The sequence below is a fragment of the Hevea brasiliensis genome, chromosome 8, assembly GCF_030052815.1.
Source record: "Hevea brasiliensis isolate MT/VB/25A 57/8 chromosome 8, ASM3005281v1, whole genome shotgun sequence".
Taxonomy (NCBI): domain Eukaryota; kingdom Viridiplantae; phylum Streptophyta; class Magnoliopsida; order Malpighiales; family Euphorbiaceae; genus Hevea; species Hevea brasiliensis.
This window is the reverse complement of record NC_079500.1, coordinates 1268424-1286595: the sequence shown is the minus strand read 5'-3', so window position 1 is coordinate 1286595 and position 18172 is coordinate 1268424. Positions and strand designations below refer to the sequence as shown.

Sequence of the window (18172 nt, the reverse complement as noted above, 5' to 3'; positions counted from 1 at the left end):
TTATATAGATATATAAAATTCATTTTACAAGTAGTTATATTTAGACATTAATGGCTTCTGGTTATAAAATTTTTTGATTTATTATTTTTTTTGGGTTAAAGTTGACAGATTTCATTAATTTAATTTTAAATTAAAATTTAATGAAATTTAATTAATCCATTTAAAAGAAAACCTTTCTTTAATAAAAATGCTAAAGAAATCAACAATTTGATGTTAAATACCAACTACATTGACACATACGAAGTAACAAATATTCACACATAAATCATAATATACAAATAACAAATACGTTGACAATGCCAATTGCCACATATTTGTGTAGGGTTATCACTAGAATGGGATCAATTCTAGTAGTCTGTATTAAACTTCACCATGGTCCAATTTAAATTTAAAATTTGATTATAATTAGTTTAATTTAACATAAAATTTAAATCGAATTCAAATCGTTCCAAAAAAAAAAAAATCAAATCAAGTTAAAATCATTGAATTAAATTAAAATTAAATTAAATTAAAATTAAATTAGAATTGAGCGATCCTGATCCTAAGTCCTTAATTTTAGAAATTAGAATCAATAATTTAAGTCTAAAACCGATTCCCGAACCGAATATCTAAAATGCAGAAAAAAAAGAAAAAAAAAATTCCTAAAACTTTCTGGTAAAGTTAAGGGAAAATCGTTGTGTCGCCTTCACGTTGGCTTCGGGTCAGAAGGCTTCTAAAAGACGGCATGACTCAAACGGGAAACAAATATGGGGTTTTGAACTTTGCTTTATTCTCTGCCTCTCACCCAAAATGTCTCCAACATCTTCCAATTAAAAATTGACAGGGGAAGGCTTGATTCTTATTATAATAATTATTATGAAATGTATGCCAAAACTTAATTCTTCATTGGATGGTTATTTTCAACTTTGGCAACCTAAACTCCCTGCCTGCTAAACTATTTTATATTAATCAAGTTCAAAATTCAAGAAAAATTAAATAAGGGGGAAAAATGTGAGGACTACAGTGAAATTTGAATGTGTTTAAAATTTCAATCAATACCCAAGTTGTGAATCAAGCAGATGAAATTTGGGGCAAAAGCCATATAACAAAGAAACAAGTGGTTTTGTAAATGAAGTTGAAAAAGTTGAGAAATTTATTAATTGATCATGACATATAACATAAAGAAATAGAAAGATAACTCAAGGGTAAGAAAAGAAGCACAAAACAACTAAGCACACAGAATTTCAATTCCAGAAATATCTGTCACAGGACCGAAAGTGTGTTGATTAAACCCATCATAAGCCACATGTGACCCTTTAATATGGTTGAATTGGACAATTAAAGCATCACCAGATACATAATTATCAACTGAAAATTCTATCTTCACTTTCGGATGCTTAGCTCATCGGTATCACAGAAGAAAACTAAACAAGAGTTGGGCATAATTTGAATTTTTGCAGCTATTTCCTTGCCATGGCAGAAAAAAAGTTGGCTTTTCTCCAAGTCAATCACATCCCTGTTACCTTGTCACATATAATAAACCAGAAAACCCACCTCTTGTTATCCAGTGGGTTAAGATGATAGAAGTTTCTTCCAAAGGATGTGAACCAAACACAAGCTAATAGAATCAGCCCACGAGTGCGTACAGCACTCAAGCCCTTGGAGTTTCAGTGGTCCAACATTAGATGTAAATGGGAAATGAACTTAATTCCTAGCTTCTTGAAATGATGTCAGCTGGCTTTCCCATCTAAATTAGCTTATTTGCACTTGATCTAAAATACGTTTTGATAATAACCTAATGCATGTGTTTTTGCTGTCTATCCATTGACAACGTCACAATTAACTAGATGATGCCTATCACACAAGATTCGATTCATAGCATTCTGATTCATCTCAGATCTTTTAGAAGAGAGAGGGTATAATAACAATTTTACAGTTGCAGTTCACTTAAAAACTTGTAGTGCAAAAAAGACTAAATCAAAGCTCATCACAAGTTTCCTATTCTGTAATGAGACAGTTCTCCAAATTAAAACGAGGAGGACAAGCCAAAAGAGCATATAGATTCAAAGTTAGGCTTTGAATATGAAGAAAAGATATGTCTATGCCCCATCTGGCTGCATGAAAGGGTTGGCAATTTCATCTGTCCCTTCAGTTGGTGAGACCAGCATTACAGCAGTTCCCCTGCAAACCTGCAGCACAATGAAATGCAAGTCCAATTACATTATAAATTTGTACGAGTTTTCACTAACCAATAACATGCGAGGGCATAACCAAACGAAAATTATGCATTGTGACAAAGCAAGGAAGCTGATGGTAAAAAACAAGGATAATTATTGTGAAATTGGACAAAGATATAAAAGCATCAAGGACAATTCACCACTAACTTTATGCCACAATTGGCCAAAATACATTTTCAAACCCATGCAACAGCTCCTTCTCAGTGAATGCATAAATAGTACTACACAAACCCAAAGAACATACTATTAAGCCAAGGCGCCTGGTCTGGCCAGTGGTCTTCAGTGGATCATCAGGATCTGTAAACCAATGAGAAGCAATCAAAATAAATCTCTTTCAGAACTAAATAAGCATGCGCAAAATAGTATCAAAAAGAATTTCAACACTTGAGAGATTGTGGTTTCAGTTGCACAGCTCAATAAAAGACATGGTAAATATGAGAACATGGGCAGCAGATTTAGGCCAAATTTAAAATGGTGCTAGTGAAATTTATACTAAATCAACAGATACTTCAAGATGATGGTTCCTGAACATGAGAAATAATTCATAAGTTCTCTCTAGTCCATGGTCCCTCAACTTTCCAGCAATCGGATACTCCAATCAATTGCAGATTAAAGACTACCATTATAATAAAGGGCTTTCCAAATGCATGAGCCTCCTTGCTTTCCATCATTTTGCAGGAGTAGGGGGGAGGGTAATTTATTGCTCTAAGGATTCTAAGACTATTATTACAATACCACTTAGAAAAAAGAGAAGGCAAAAAAAAAAAGGATAAGGAAAGAAGAAGACTATCACTACACAAATTGCTGAAGAGATACTGATGATGGACAATGATGGATTGTTAAAAATAAGCCTAGTTGGGCTTCATTTTAGACCCTTTTACATGTTTCACTATATCCTTAGCGCTGCAACAATGGAACAAATATCTGGGGATGGAAAAGTGAATAAGTACATTAAACAAAACTGGGCATGTCCCTACTCCCTCTCTTTCTACTTGCCTATCTAGGATTCATTTTCTCTCAGTCATTAGCAATAAATTTCAGAGATATGGAACCACTAATGTGAAGATGACAATATAGCCTGAACTTGCAAATAACGGTTCAAAATATGCATAAAATCACATATACAAACCTAAAATCCGTCATCAATGTCATAAAGGAAATACCTCTTAGATATTCTATAGCTTCATCCAGGACAAGATTTAACAATTGATCATACCCTTTCAGAGTCCCTGTCACTGAAACAAGAAGAACCCATGGTCATCACTTAAATAGAAAATATCAATAATGTGAATGTTTCATTTCTTTAAAGGCTAGAATTTTCCTCTTATGTTATACTCTCTCTCTCTCTCTCTCTCTCTCTCTCTCTCTCTCTCTCTCAAAATTAGTGGCGGATCTAGAAAAAATTTTTCTGGAGTCAATACATGAGAAATATGTATATCAAAAATAAAATTTTCAAATTGATTTTCAAGTATTAAGACTTTAATATTTAAAAATTTGGTAAGATAAAATTAAGTCATTTTAACCAATATTTTCATGTAAAAAGAAGAGCTATTAAATTCAAGCAAGTAATACAAATAAGCAATTTATTTTTATATTTATCAAAAAGAGGGTTGAGAGGTCAATTAAACATTTATATGTATATATACATAATATTTTAATATAAAAAGAGGGGTTAATTGACCCCTCTTTTTATAATGTGGATATGCCAATGCTCAAAATTACTAGATAGTATCTCCAAATATCCATTGTCCAGACCACTTGTTTGAAAGAGTGCGAAAGAAATAGAGAGCAAATTTAGATAGCCATAAAATAACAAGCACAACTAAGACAAATTTTAAGGGAAAAAAATGTCATGTCAACATTTCTGCCACAGGCAGAGCAATGAAATCTTGCATTTTAAGCCCTCATTATGTCTTTTTGACTCCACAGTTTGTGTGAGTAATACACTATCTATGGAGGGTGTGTTTGTGCAGTGGTTGGTCCCTAGCATTAAGGGGGCAGGAGAATGCTAACTTAGCAACTACACTCATAATTATTATATTCATTTTGACCTTAAAGTTTTAAACATTTTTTTAGCTGTCTCCCATACATAATTTTAAGGAGGCATTCTGCTGTAGTATATTAAGTTATTATCTCCACACATCCCAAATCTCATAAAAATCCAACATATTCACAATGTAGGGACAACAATCTAAGCTAGAAAATATCTACAGCCGCAAATTACTGTTAGTTATGAGACTCAAGCCTATGTTTGGAAACTTTGTTAGAGGGAAAGAAAATAAAAGAGGGAAAATAAGGAAGGAAAATAAAAATGACGGAAAAATTATTTTCCTCCCTTTGTTTGGATATTAGGGAGTAAAATAAGAGGGAAAGTAGCTTTTTAAATAGTAAAATATCCAATTTGCGCTTTTTATTTGCAATTAAAATAAATAATTGTAGGAATAAAAATTTAATTTAATTTATTTTCCACTCACTCTCTCCAAATTGGAGAGAAAACGAATATCGATTTCTATTTGTTATTTTCCACTCTTATTTTCTTTCCTTCTCAATTTTCCCTCATTCCAAACAAAAGAAGAGAGAAACTATTTCAGCACCCAATTTTGTCCGTGATTCGTACAAGTCAACACCCTACAAGTAATTAAAAAGAATAAACTCAAGGCTCAATATTTGAACCATAGGGAGATTCTTTGGGAACCTCTTCATGCCCAGATAAAAAAATATCAAATAAAAATAGTGCATACCAAAGTATCAAACCCATTTATTCGTAACCCAAATTCTGTTCTGGGTGGCTTGATCTTTTATTAATGACAACTAAACTAAAAATGCTGAAGTTGGAGAGAGAAGAAGCTCCTGAAGTGGGTCTATAGTTACCTTGTCTACCACCAGTGAGCTTGACTTGGACACCCTTATCCACAAATTTTGCCAAATCCAACACAGTTTCTTTCCTTCCTGACTGAAGAACAACTACTACACATTAAAAGGAAAACAAAATGGAAGAACCACTTAATCATTCTAATTAAAAGACGGAAAAAAGAAGAATTTAAGTTACCATCTTTACACAGAAATCTGAGAACCCTGAAACTGAATACTGAAAAACGTAAATGCATTTGCTAGAACTGATTTAACGGTGAAAATCAACAACAAACAATCAAATAAGAAAAGAAACAACTGACTTTCGTTTTAGCAGAAAATTGCAGTGTGCCCTAGCTTGCCTCTTCCCCCTTGCCAGAGACTGCTTCGCCTTTTCCCGCTTGCGCGTAGAAGTTATTTGGACTCGTTCCCTCTTCTCGCTTTGGCCCAAGGGAGAGGGAGAAGGAGAAGGAATCCACACCAAAAGGCCCAAGACTGCGAATTGTTTGACGAAAGTACCCTCAAGAGCAAGGGCATTTACGTAGTTATAACAAAATTGGAGGACATTTCGCTCAAAGGAAGCTACTTTATTAACACAGTGAGGGCAGATAGGGTTTCTTTTGCGGGCCGAGAAGAAAAGAGTAGTTTTGGGATTGTCGAGGAGCCGCAGCCATGGTGGAGAAAGCAGCCAAAGGAAGAAAAGAGGAGGTTGTCACCAGAGAGTACACCATTAACCTCCATAAACGCTTGCATGGATGGTACTCTCTCTCTCTATCTCTCTCTCTCTCTCTCCGTAGCTCTGCACTTATTTCAGCATATGCTTGCCTGAATATGTGAATGTAATGGCCTGTTCAAATAGTAGATCCGATTTATAGGAGCTTAGATTTTGTGGGTTGTGGTTACTTTCTGTGCCTGTATTTTGTGTAGCTTCATGCATGTATATATGGAACTTTGTACAGAGCTTGGCTTATCAGTATATGAACATCTTGGTAAACTTAAAGGGCTAAGAACTTGTATAAATTGTCATTTGGGAAGATTCTGCTGTCCATTAGCTTATTTAATTATTGTAAAATCCTGTCTATCTTGTACAAAATGGTTGTTGGTTGCATCTTCCTTCTCAACTTGATAATATCTGGAAGATCAATTTATAATTTTAGATTTGAATGTGTCATTTGAAAGAGTTGAATGGGTGATTTTGTCGGGAGAGCCTAATGCATTGCAATTGCTATTGAGATTTTGTCCTCTGTATGTTTGTTCTTGTTTATCTGCCTGATCATAGGTCAGGTCTGTTGCTAAATGTATGATCCTTGTTAAGGACTGCGCATAGAATCAGAGAACTTTTTAGCCTGCTTTAGTAGGATTAGTACCTCTTTGGTTTAATTTTTTGTATCTGCATTCCCTCATCTTTTATTTTATTGTATTGGTTTTCCTTTTGGTTACCTTCTTAAATGTCGTTGTTATGGTTTGGCATTTGAACTTATAACTATTCACAGTGATCTGAGCCAAGTCTAATAACTTCTGGTCTTTCCTTAACAATTTGTTCATTATCACCTTTTTTTATGAATGTTGCTGTCGCTTTGCATTCTTTTTCTTAACTGTGAAGCTGCTTGAAATAATCTCAACTTCTTAAGATAATTTGTTAATGTGGAAGCATACTTCTCTGGATGCTATACCAATTGGGATTTAAGTTTGTCAAATTTGTATAGCATACCTAAGAGAACTGTTCTAGGAGCGTAACTGATGCAATTCGTCTCTGTAAATGTTGCAAGGTTCTGAAGCTTTCTTTCTCTTTTAATTTTGTAGATAGACTCATTGTGTTGCAAACAACTTCAGTTTATTTTGCTTCACTTGTGCTAGGTAGTAAAGTTTGAGGGTTTGTAGTTTTGAGGATTGTTGACTCTTGAGTTCTAAGTTCATCTGTTTGCTAATGTAATGTGTATTGAGAAGTCAAATGACAAGCTTTGTTTGAACTCTCTGTATAGCACTTTCAAGAAGAAGGCTCCCAAGGCTATAAAGGAAATCAGAAAGTTTGCCCAGAAGGCCATGGGGACAACTGATGTTAGAGTGGATGTCAAGCTAAACAAGCATATATGGAGCCGTGGAATCAGGAGCGTGCCAAGGAGAGTTCGTGTTCGCATTGCACGGAAGAGAAATGATGAAGAGGATGCAAAGGAGGAGTTTTATTCACTTGTCACTGTTACAGAGGTTCCTTCAGAGGGATTCAAGGGTTTGGGCACCAAGGTCATTGATGAAGAGGACTAGAGTAGACTGTTTTCTTGGTTCATAGTTAAAGAACTCCAGTTTTGGTTTTATCTATAATTAATCCTGTGATGTTGGTTTTGTTTTGGATTCTCATTGAAAATCTTTGGCAGTGAAAATATTATTGACTTTTATTATCTATATCCTTCCTATTTTAATTTGAAATGCCCATGGCTCATTGAAATGGTACTTTAATGGAAAATGCTGTTTGAGGAGTTACTCTGCAGTTGGTGTATATCTGACAGGAAATAAAATTCCGTTTCTTCATGTTGAAAATATGACTGTAGGGGGTTAAGTTCCCAACATGCAAAGTTTTTCTTTAAAATTGAGTGGCTCGATTTTATTTTAATGCATGTTTGCTGGACCCAAATGTTGAGAACGGACTTGCATTTTCAGCGCCCGGAAAAGCGAAAACTTTGCAAACAAGACGAGGCAGTGTTTTAGTGGCAAAACTCCTTTGTTTAGCAAATTTTTCGTACGCATGGTTTCTGGTTCTAACTTGGGTTGGCGTTTCGGAAATACAAAATAAATAAATACAATAAAACTGAGCACAAAATTATGTTCAATATGTTCATGCCATGCTGGTACGTGACTTCTAGGAGTTTAATAGGAGAAGTCTCCATACTTGAGTTCACAACCTGTTATTACTCTATTATAAACTAAAATTAAATATCAGATTATATCAAATTAATTACTTTCAAAACACAATCGTTCCCTTTTCTCTGACACTCTCGAAAGACCCAAATTCAACTGTTGTTCAAAGGAGGTCCAGCCATTTTGGCCGTCAATCTTCCCCCACCATTTTCTTATGTTGCTTTTATTTGGTATTTTCCTGTAACACCTCAAAAATTTTAAACTTGTTATTTTATGAGTGATATTGATATTTTAATTTTATCTAAATTTTAAGAAATTATTTGAGATTTTTCGAATTTTAAAAAAATCGGGTTCGATTTTTCAAAAATATAAACTTTGATGATTTTTAAAAATTAATTTAAAGACCACGTAGCAAAACTAAAAATATATTTGGAGTCTACGAATTTTTCTGAGTTTTCTAGAATTTTTTCAGAATTTTGGACCTCATTTTCGGTCCCAAGGCAGAGTAAAAATTTAAAATTTTGTATTCTAAATCGAACCGATCAAATCGAACCTGATCGGATCGGACCAATCGAATCTAACCGGCCTTTCTTCTTCCTTTTTCTTCCTCTCCCGCACGCGTTTTTCTTATTCTCCTTCTCTCCCCATTTTCTCTCTCCTCCCTCCTCCCCTTGACGCGCCGCCGCCTCCCCTGCCACTACAGCTCGCCGGTGCCCATCCCCAGCCGTCCCAACCCACCGGTCGTTGCCTAGAACGCTGGAAAACGGCGCCTGAAGTGACGCGACGCACAAGCGCACCACTTCGTCTTCCCGGCAAAAATCTGGCCGATCCGGCCACCAATCGGACCGGGTCTTGTGTCTAAATCCATCTACTCGTCGAGAGCTTTCCATAGACACCAAGAACATCGAAATCCATCAAGCGGTTTGTCCAATTTTTGCCCGGGAAATTTTAGCCCATTTTGACTTTTGGGCTAGATTTCTCACAAACCGTGAACCCCACGAGAAAACCGAGAGTACTAGAGCGCTCCACTCGTCGAAAGCTTCACGGCAACATAAATTTCAAATTTTTCTGACACCGTTTTTCGGTGGGTCCCAAAAAATTTCGCAGTGTTTTTCCGAGCATTTAATGAGCTTAAAAAATTCTGAAAAATTTATGTACTAACCCCCGTGTTATGGGCTTCGTGTAGGTATCTTCAATTCGCGGAAATTCGACAGTTGACCAGATCTGTGAATTTCCGACCAGACAGACCGGCTACTGGAAAAAGTCTCCAAATTGAATCGAGGTTTTAGCTACCCCACCATTGTCAGACGTTCCAAGCGCGTCCCCAGAGTTGGAATCGGCAAAGTTAAACCCGAACCTTGCTTTTTCGTAATTTTCTAGTGCTTAAATAGGATTAAAAATCCATAAAATATTCGTGGTAGCTTAGAAAATTATGATTCTTTTTGCAATAGCCTAGTAATATTGCTAAGGACCGCGGGGCAAAGTTTTAGAACTTTTAGAGTTTATTTGGGCAGTTTTTGCAAAAATGATCAATAATAAGGACTAAATTAAAATTTTACATATTGTGATGAATGACTATTTGGATAGGCCCAGGAGGGGTTGTGCGATGTGATTGAATTGTGGATATATGAGTTGCGAATATAGAAGTGTGTTTTGAGCCCTTTTGCAGGTTGGGTAGGTCCTAGGTATAGGGGAGACTCTGCCGGATTTTCGGTACGACTTAGGATGTATTTTGTCTTTTCTTGATTTGTATTGAGTCAATTGTATTAAATAATTGTAATGTAATTATCAGGTGAGTCGGGACAGCCTTCTTCCTCCGCTCAGTCGCCACAGTGACCATTGTCAAGTCTGTGAGTAAAATATTAATTTTAATTGTAATTTCGATATTATTATATGTTCAAGCATGCCCATGTATCACTTATATGTATATAATTATGTAGTTAAACTCTAGGCACGTTTTATGTTGCATTTGCAACTGTTAAAGTGCCATGGATATTGTTGTGGTAATTTGGAGCAGTGTGCGTGCGTTGGCGTGCGTGTGATGTGGTGTGGACTATGGATAGGACGGGTAGACACGGCTTGAGATCTTCGCTGAGACCCGGTCCTTCGGGGTAGACACGGCTTGAATTCTTCGCTGGGACCCCGATTTGGTTATTAAGTGGAAGTCCGAGTTGAGTTCTTCGCTGGCACAGGTTGGATTTAAGAGAGCTGTATAGGAGATCAGCTCCCATATATTATTATTGATATTACTGGGTGCGAGAGTGCTCCAAATTACATTTTTGCTGTTATGATGTGAATTTATTGCTGATGTTGCATTTCACTTTACAGGATGCATTAGCTTTAGATAACTATAGAGATTATGGTTAAAATTGATATTTTACTCTTTGAGTTGAACGCTCACTCCTGTTCAATATTTTTCCAGGCCACAGGAGGATATTTTTGAGGTTAACCTGCTTTTCTTCCTCGCAGGTCATCTATTTATGTTTGTGTAATTTTATAAACTTCTAGAATTTCCGCATGTGTTAGAAATATTCATTTGGATTGGGTCTGTAATATAAATTGTTATTTTGGACATGTAAACTTATTATTCTATGCATGTTGATGGACTGGATGAGGGAGCAGAGCTCTCATTTATTTCATGTTGTTATGAGTATGTGGAGGGTGAGCTGAGCTCCCCAATTGATATATACTGTGTTTACAGGTCGGGTGAGTCAAAAATTCCCCGTTGAAAGGTCCATTTTATGGCCGGACTCTGTCCAGTTGAATTTTTGAAATTGGGCCCAAATGGGTCTTAGAGTTGGGTTAATGAATAGTTAGGCTTACTACGGGCCTCGGGGGCTTTAGGCTGGCCCAGGTCCTAGTGTCGGTCTGGCCCATAGGTTGGGTCGTGACATTTCCAGTTTTTTTCTTTTCTTTGTTTGTCTAGTTTTTCTCAGTCTCCATTATTAGAGCTCTAGAGCCCCTCTTTGGATGGGGATTTTATTGGGTTTCTGCGGGGTTGCTTTACTTGTTACAGGTGTTCCCATCTATTGTTGATGTTGATGATTCTCAGTGTAGACTGCTGGCTGGCAATATCAGAAATTTTCGTGCTGATAAGGCCACCATTTCCGTCAGGACTTCTCAAGCATGCAAGGTCTTGTATGTGCCAAGTTTTTCCCGATCCGTCTGGCATGATCCAAGTCCCCGTTCTCATCCCGTATTGTGTTGCAAATCTCCTGTGATTCTCAAGGCTTGCAAGTGTTAGAAGCAGGGGAGACTTTTGGTTTGCATGGGGAGCTTTTGCTCTCCCTTTGAGGTTTATGTTAGTCTCCCTTGTATATTTGTGGTCTCTTTGCCTAGATTCTCTATTTTGGAGGCCAATGAAGTTATATTGAGGATGGAGATCAAGCTAGTTGCTGCTGAACATGGAGAGCGGATCACACCAGTTTAGTCTAGCGCTTCTCTTTTCCTGGGATTTGGCTTGGGTTGATGTGGCAATATTTATTTTCAGTGGACTTGGGCGTATTTAATGAAACATCATTTCTGTTAAAAAAAAAAGATCACAAGCCTTTTCTTTTTTATTATAATTGTAAAATTATGTACTTAATTTTTTAATAAAAAAATTTATAACAATAGTTGGAATTCAATTAATACTAAAAAAATTAAAAATTATAGTTATAAATTAAATTAGATAAATAAAATCACTTTTTCATGTCCACTATAAAATCATATAATTAATTTCTTATAATAAAATAATAATTAATTATAATTAAATTAATATTAAAAAAATTATAAATTATAATTATAAATTATATAAATTAATATCATATATGAAAATTTTAATTACCTATTATTAATGTAAATAAAAAATATATTATTAAATCGAGATTTTCTCTAACCATTTTAATAACTAAAAAATTAAAAAAAAAAGAAAGAAATAATTTGCACAAATACCGTTAAGGTAAGCTCCTTAGCTTGACTGCCGATAATTTATACAATTTATATTTATTTACGATCCTTTATACAAAATTTTAAATAAATTAAATATATATTAAAAGGCCAGTAATTTCATGTAATGAGCCTTTCGTCCATAATGTCACACAAAGGTAGGCGGTGACAACTGTGAAGTAGTGGTTCTCTGACAAGGACCTGAAGTTGCTTTGTTGACTTGAATTATTTCAGAGGGAGGACCTATTTAGTTATTCAGTGAATCCCACCTGCAAAGACCGAGAACCTAACCCCTTTGCACTGAGATTTCCAATCTGGTTATTCTGTGTATTCCCTCCAGTGTATACAGGGAAAACATGTCTGTAATTGGAGATGCTGCTCTATCCGCTTTCTTTCAAGTTTTATTTCACAAGTTGAGCTCACCTGAGTTGCTTAAGTTTGCTGATGAAAAGCAGGTCCATTCTGAGCTCAAGAAGTGGGAGAAAATACTTGTCAAAATCCATGCAGTTCTTGATGATGCAGAGGAGAAACAATTGGCTAACAGATTGGTGAAAATCTGGCTAACAGAGCTTAGAGACTTGGCTTATGATGTGGAAGATATCTTAGATGAGTTTGCCACTGAAGCTTTGCGGCGGAAGTTGATGGCAGAGCCTCCTCAACTTTCTATGAGTAAGGTACCAAAGAATCTCATCCCTGGTTGCTTTTCAATTTATAATCCTCGAACTGTTAAGAACAACGTTACCATGGGGAAGAAAATAGAGGAGATCACTAGGAGATTGCAAGAAATTGCTATGCAGAGAAGTGATTTGGATGTGAGAGAGGGTATTGAAGGCCAGTCTACTAAACGATGGAGGAGTTCCTGTTCATCCAGTACGTGTCTGCCAAATGAACCTCTAGTATATGGGAGGGAAAAGGATAAACGGAAGATGCTTGAATTGATGCTAAGGGAAAGCCAGAGTGATGATTCCAACGTTCAAATAATTCCCATTGTAGGAATGGGTGGGGTTGGCAAGACGACACTTGCTAGACTGGTCTACAATGATGAATCAGTTGTGACACATTTTGATCTTAAGGCATGGGTTTTTGTCTCTGATGAATTTGATGTAAGGAGAATAACCAAATCCATTCTTGAGTCAATCACTTTCCAACCTTGTGATTTGAAGGATTGGACTCTGGTTCAGGTCAGGCTGTATGAGGCTTTAGGAGGGAAGAAATTTTTGCTTGTGTTAGATGATGTTTGGAACAAGAATTATGGTGATTGGGATGCACTTCGATCGACATTTCGAGGTGGAGCACCAGGAAGCAAGGTTATACTGACAACACGTAACACAAATGTGGCTTTAATGACGGGAACTAAAGGATACCACTCCTTGGAGATTATATCAGAGGATGATTGTTGGTCAGTGTTTGCACAACATGCATTTGAGAATAAAAACATCAGTGCATATCCAATTCTAGAGATCATTGGAAGAAAAATTGTGAAGAAATGTGGAGGTTTGCCCCTGGCAGCACGAACTCTTGGTGGCCTTTTACGAACTAAGACGAGGGAAGATGAGTGGCAAGCTATTTTGAATAGTGCCATATGGAATTTATCAGATGATGAAAGTGACATTCTTCCAGTGTTAAGATTAAGCTATTACCATCTCCCTTCAGATTTAAAGAGGTGTTTTGCCTATTGTGGAGTATTCCCAAAGGGCTATGAATTTGAGGAATACGAGCTAGTACTTCTATGGATGGCAGAAGGTTTGATTGTACCACCACAAGAGAAAATTAATATGCACATGGAAGATTTGGGTAGTGAGTACTTTCGTGAGCTATTATCGAGGTCAATTTTTCAGGTATCAGTTAGCAATAAATCTCGGTTTGTAATGCATGACTTTATTAATGATCTAGCTCAGTGGGTTGCTGGAGAAACATGTTTTAGGTTGGAGGATGAATTGGAGGGTTATCAGCAATCTAGAGTTTTCAAGAAAGCCCGCCATTCATCTTACATTCACCACAATTTTGACAACATCCAAAAATTTACGGCCTTCTATGAAGTGAAGGGGTTAAGGACCTTCCTTCCACTAGGATATCAAGGATGCTGGTTAACTTATAATGTTCTGTTTGATCTGTTGCCAAAGCTGAAATGCTTAAGGGTTTTATCTTTAAGTGGGTATAACATCAGTGAGCTAGCGAAGTCAATCGGTGATCTAAAGCATCTAAGGTACCTTAACCTTTCTCACACCAAAATTAGAAGTTTACCAGAATCAATAGTTGCTCTATGCAACTTGCAGACATTGTTGTTAGTAGGTTGTTTCAATCTAGAGAAGTTGCCTAGACAAATAGGAAGTTTTATCAGCTTGCGTCATCTTAATTTGACAAATGCAATTTCAATAAGAGATATGCCATTGGGAATGAATGAATTGAAATGTCTACGAACATTGTCAGATTATCATGTGGGCAAATATAATGGAGCTGGCATAAGAGAGTTGATGAACTTGAATTTTCTGTGTGGGGCATTATGCATTTCTAGGTTGGAGAATGTGACTAATATTCAGCATGCAAGTGAGGCAAATTTAATCAGTAAGCAGGGTTTAGATGTGTTAAAGCTGAAATGGGCTTCTGAATTTGATGATTCACGAAATGAACGAGTGGAAAGAGATGTATTAGACATGCTACAACCTCATAACAAGCTGAAAGAGCTAACAATTAGGTGCTATGGTGGTGTGACATTTCCAGCATGGGTAGGACAACCTTCATTCTCTGACATGGCTGTCCTAAGGTTAGAGAATTGTAAGAGATGTACATCCCTGCCTCCACTTGGGTTACTAGGCTCTCTCAAGGATCTTGCTATGGTTGGAATGTCTAGTATTAAGATAGTGGGTCCTGAGTTTTATGGGGAGGCTTGCTTAAAACCTTTTCCATCGCTTGAATGTTTACAACTTGAGGAGATGCATGAGTGGGAGGAATGGATTCCTTGTGGAGCTGGTTATGAAGAATTTCCTTGTTTGCGTGAGCTTTCTATAAAAACCTGTTGCAAACTGTCAAGAGAGTTGCCCAGTTGTCTTCCATCATTGGAAAAACTAGCAATTTCCAAATGTGAGCAATTGGTTGTTTCAATTCCTAGCCTTCCATTGCTCTGCAAATTAGAAATTGAAGCATGCAAAAATGTAGTACATAGAGGTGCAGCAGAAATTAGCTCGCTTAACTCCTTGGTTCTTTCAAAAATTTCCAATTTGACAAATCTAGAATTGGGGCTTGCTCTAGCGTTAACAAAAGTGAGGGATTTGAAGATTGTTGGTTGTCAAGAGCTGAGATTTTTATGTCAGAATGAGGCGAGACCACTGCAACAATTCACTTCTCTTCACCATTTGGTCATTGAGAGCTGTCCTCAACTTTTCTCCTTGGTGGCTGAGATTGAAGATCAACTGGATGAGGGATTAACTTGCTTACTGGAGTCTCTAAAAATAATGGACTGTGAAAGGCTTGAGAAGGTACCAAAACTACTGCATAGCTTCATGTTTCTTAGAGAGCTATATATCGTGAATTGTCCCAGACTTGATTTCTTACCAGATACTAGTTTTCCGCCCTTGCTGAAAGTAGTATGGATTAGAAATTGCAATTCTTTGGTATCTTTTTTTAAGGCTATGGAGAAAAATAACACGCATCTTGAACAATTGCGAATTGAAGAATGTAGTTCTCTGATAACCTTTGCCAGAGGCCAGCTACCACAAACGTTAAAAAGGCTGGAGATAGAACATTGTAAGAATTTGCAGTGCTTGTTAGATGAGGGTGATAGTTATTCCACATCTTCTTCAATGATGCAGAAGAAGAATTTTAACTACAGTTGCAACACCACATCTCTTCTTGAACACCTTTATATTTGGGACTGTCCATCTTTGAAGTTCCTATCATCAGGAGGTGAGTTACCTGCCGTGCTTCAACATGTTAGCATCGGAAGTTGTCCATCTCTCATGGCATTTTCACCAAGAGGCGAGCTACCTTCTATGCTAAAGCACCTTGAGATTATTAATTGTCCAAAGCTGGAATCAGTTGCAGATAGGTTTCAGAATGGTGCATCTCTTGAACATATTGAGATATGGTACTGTGAAAATCTCAAGTCCATACCCAATGGCCTGCACAATCTCATCCATCTTCATTGGATTGAAATTATTGGGTGTTCAAGTCTTCTTTCATTTCCTGAAGGAGGGTTTCCAGCCAATAGTTTGCGGGAGGTCCATATCTCTGATTGCAGAGCTCTTTCAGCTCTGCCCAATGCCATGCACAATCTCACATCTCTTCAACAACTGAGATTACATGAATGTCCAGGCATTGTATGCTTGCCAAGAGAAGGGTTTCCCACTAACCTAACATCACTTGAACTCTCTAATCTTAAGATCTATAAGCCAATGTTGGAGTGGGGATTGCACAGGATTGCCACTCTTAAACGACTCTCTATCATGGGTGGATGTCTAGACATGGTGTCCTTTCCACATGAATATATGCTGCCAACCAGCATAACAAGGCTGACCATTGGCGATTTTCCCAGTTTGGAATACTTATCCTTCACCTCAAGTGGGTTTCAGAACTTCTCTTCTCTTGAATATTTGCGCGTGTCTCATTGCCCAAAGCTCCTATCCTTTCCAGATGAAGGCCTTCCCATCTCACTCCTGCAACTATATATCTCGGGATGTCCTTTGCTAAAACAGCGGTGCAAGAAATACAAAGGACGAGAATGGTTTAAGATAGCTCACATACCTTACGTTGAGATAGATGGGAGATTTGTCTTTGACCCAGGTGCCTAGAATCAAAGAATTATTTTACATTCCAATTTCCATGGCATCTGCTTCAAGTTCTAATAACAATGTTTTGTGCTGTGTTGGCAGAAAACTGAAGAACAATGAGCAGCAAAGGTTCCCACTTTGTAATTGGTGACTTGTGCAGCTAAATTTACACAATGAGGTGTTGGTTTCAGAAATTTTCACTGCTTTTGGGTCTTAGCTTCAAAAAATTTTGAATATTACATAAGAAATCTAATATAACTAATCTGTATTGGCCTCGGTTGTTTTGGTATCTGATTCTAGAGTAGTTGTAGGAAGCATCTAAAAGCACGTATGAAACTTCTAGTTCAAAATTCGAGCGTCTTCTTCCGCGAATAATGTGATTTATGTGATTCTTTATTCATTTCGGTTTTGCTTTCTGTTATTCTACAGGGCAATTTTTGATTACCTAACTCGTGATCTTCCTTGCAAATTGTCATCTGATTATGTTTTTATCACATCTGGTTTCACACAAGCCATTGATGTTGCTTTGGCAATGCTTGTTCTTCCTGGTGCAAATATCTCATCTTCCCTATTTATGAACTTGGTGCTACGTTTAGGGTCTTGGAGTTAGACACTTTGATCGTTGATGTTGATGCAATTGAAGTTCTTGCATATCAGAATACTGTAGCATTGGTTATCTTAAACCCAGGAATCCCTATGAAAATGTATGCTCTTATCAACATATAAAAGAGGTTAGTGGTTCAGGAATTACATTCAAGTGCCATTAGGTTAGATTGTATGATTTGTACGTCCAAGACAATGAGTCATTTAGTTGCTTATTGAATTTGGACTGCAGAGTAGAAAGCTAAAAATTCTTGTTATTGCTGATGATGTGGACGCGACTAATCCATTTGTGCCAATGGGAGTTTTTGGATATGTGTTTTGATTACTCAAATCTTTTGGATAAATATGGATTTTAAAGTCTAGGATATTTGAATTTAATTTTATATTGCAAATTTATTATTATTTTTTACTTAATTACAAATTAAAATCTATAGTAGTCCTAAACGCATACCTAAATTAAAATTAAAATTAAAATTACAATGTTTTACTATGTTTTACTCTATCAGAATTGAATTAAAATTATTTTTAATTAGACCTTATTCGTGATTCAAGACATCTAACAGATTCTAAAATCTTAGTTTTTAATTATGAACATATATTTAATAAATTATTGCATATATCCTATAAAAAATTTCTATCAAAGTTTAAAAGGTCAATTTTTTTTTATTGGTTAAATTAAACAAAAATTAATGAACTATATTTTCATAATTTAATTCAAAAGATTATTTTATATTAACTCAATTAAATCGAAAAATTAATAACCATATTCTTAGAATTCTCTTTAAATAATAAAAAAAATTAAAAATATTTAGATTTTGAATAAAATATACAAGACACCTAAATTTAAAAGTTGCACTTGTCCAATGTTGCACTTAAAGTAAAAAAAAAAAAAAAAGGTAATTAACTTAATTTTATAAATTTTTATAAAAAGTTATTAATTTTTTTTTCATAAAACTT

The 18172-nt window shown here is 36.1% G+C and overlaps 3 protein-coding genes across 4 annotated transcripts; 2 read left to right on the top strand and 1 right to left on the bottom strand.

Moving 5' to 3' along the window:
• Window positions 1-1900: 1900 nt before the first annotated feature.
• Window positions 1901-5535, bottom strand: LOC110648481 (sm-like protein LSM7). 2 transcript variants are annotated; one of them, XM_021802730.2, is made up of 6 exons: window positions 5390-5535; window positions 5266-5297; window positions 5088-5169; window positions 3380-3451; window positions 2461-2513; window positions 1901-2168 (listed from the first exon to the last, which is right to left on the bottom strand). In XM_021802730.2, the coding sequence occupies exons 2-6, from the start codon at window positions 5266-5268 to the stop codon at window positions 2079-2081; spliced, it is 300 nt and encodes a 99-aa protein (XP_021658422.1). In that variant the 5' UTR covers window positions 5269-5297; window positions 5390-5535; the 3' UTR covers window positions 1901-2078. The 2 variants fall into 2 exon arrangements, with proteins under 2 accessions (XP_021658422.1, XP_021658423.1); XM_021802731.2 differs by having other exon boundaries at window positions 5266-5304; window positions 5390-5528.
• Window positions 5536-5665: 130 nt separating this feature from the next.
• On the top strand, window positions 5666-7466 carry LOC110648480 (60S ribosomal protein L31). Its single transcript, XM_021802729.2, has 2 exons — window positions 5666-5824; window positions 7049-7466. The coding sequence occupies exons 1-2, from the start codon at window positions 5739-5741 to the stop codon at window positions 7326-7328; spliced, it is 366 nt and encodes a 121-aa protein (XP_021658421.1). The 5' UTR covers window positions 5666-5738; the 3' UTR covers window positions 7329-7466.
• A 4567-nt stretch (window positions 7467-12033) lies between these two features.
• On the top strand, window positions 12034-17061 carry LOC110649418 (putative disease resistance RPP13-like protein 1). The gene is made up of 2 exons (XM_021803977.2): window positions 12034-16625; window positions 16715-17061. Exons 1-2 carry the CDS (start codon window positions 12203-12205, stop codon window positions 16720-16722), a joined length of 4431 nt encoding a protein of 1476 aa, XP_021659669.2. The 5' UTR covers window positions 12034-12202; the 3' UTR covers window positions 16723-17061.
• The last annotated feature ends 1111 nt before the right edge of the window (window positions 17062-18172 follow it).

What these genes read in the sequence shown, in the direction of transcription:
- LOC110648481 (XM_021802730.2), bottom strand. An exon ending in GCTCACTGGTGGTAGACAAG is followed by an intron (nt 3,452 to 5,087) that starts GTAACTATAGAC and finishes TTCTTGTTTCAG; the next exon opens with TGACAGGGACTCTGAAAGGG. An exon ending in CCAGGCGCCTTGGCTTAATA is followed by an intron (nt 2,169 to 2,460) that starts GTATGTTCTTTG and finishes ATTGTGCTGCAG; the next exon opens with GTTTGCAGGGGAACTGCTGT.
- LOC110648480 (XM_021802729.2), top strand. Translation starts at nt 5,739, where the DNA reads ATGGTGGAGAAAGCAGCCAAAGGAAGAAAAGAGGAGGTTGTCACCAGA. An exon ending in CATAAACGCTTGCATGGATG is followed by an intron (nt 5,825 to 7,048) that starts GTACTCTCTCTC and finishes CTCTCTGTATAG; the next exon opens with CACTTTCAAGAAGAAGGCTC.
- LOC110649418 (XM_021803977.2), top strand. Translation starts at nt 12,203, where the DNA reads ATGTCTGTAATTGGAGATGCTGCTCTATCCGCTTTCTTTCAAGTTTTA.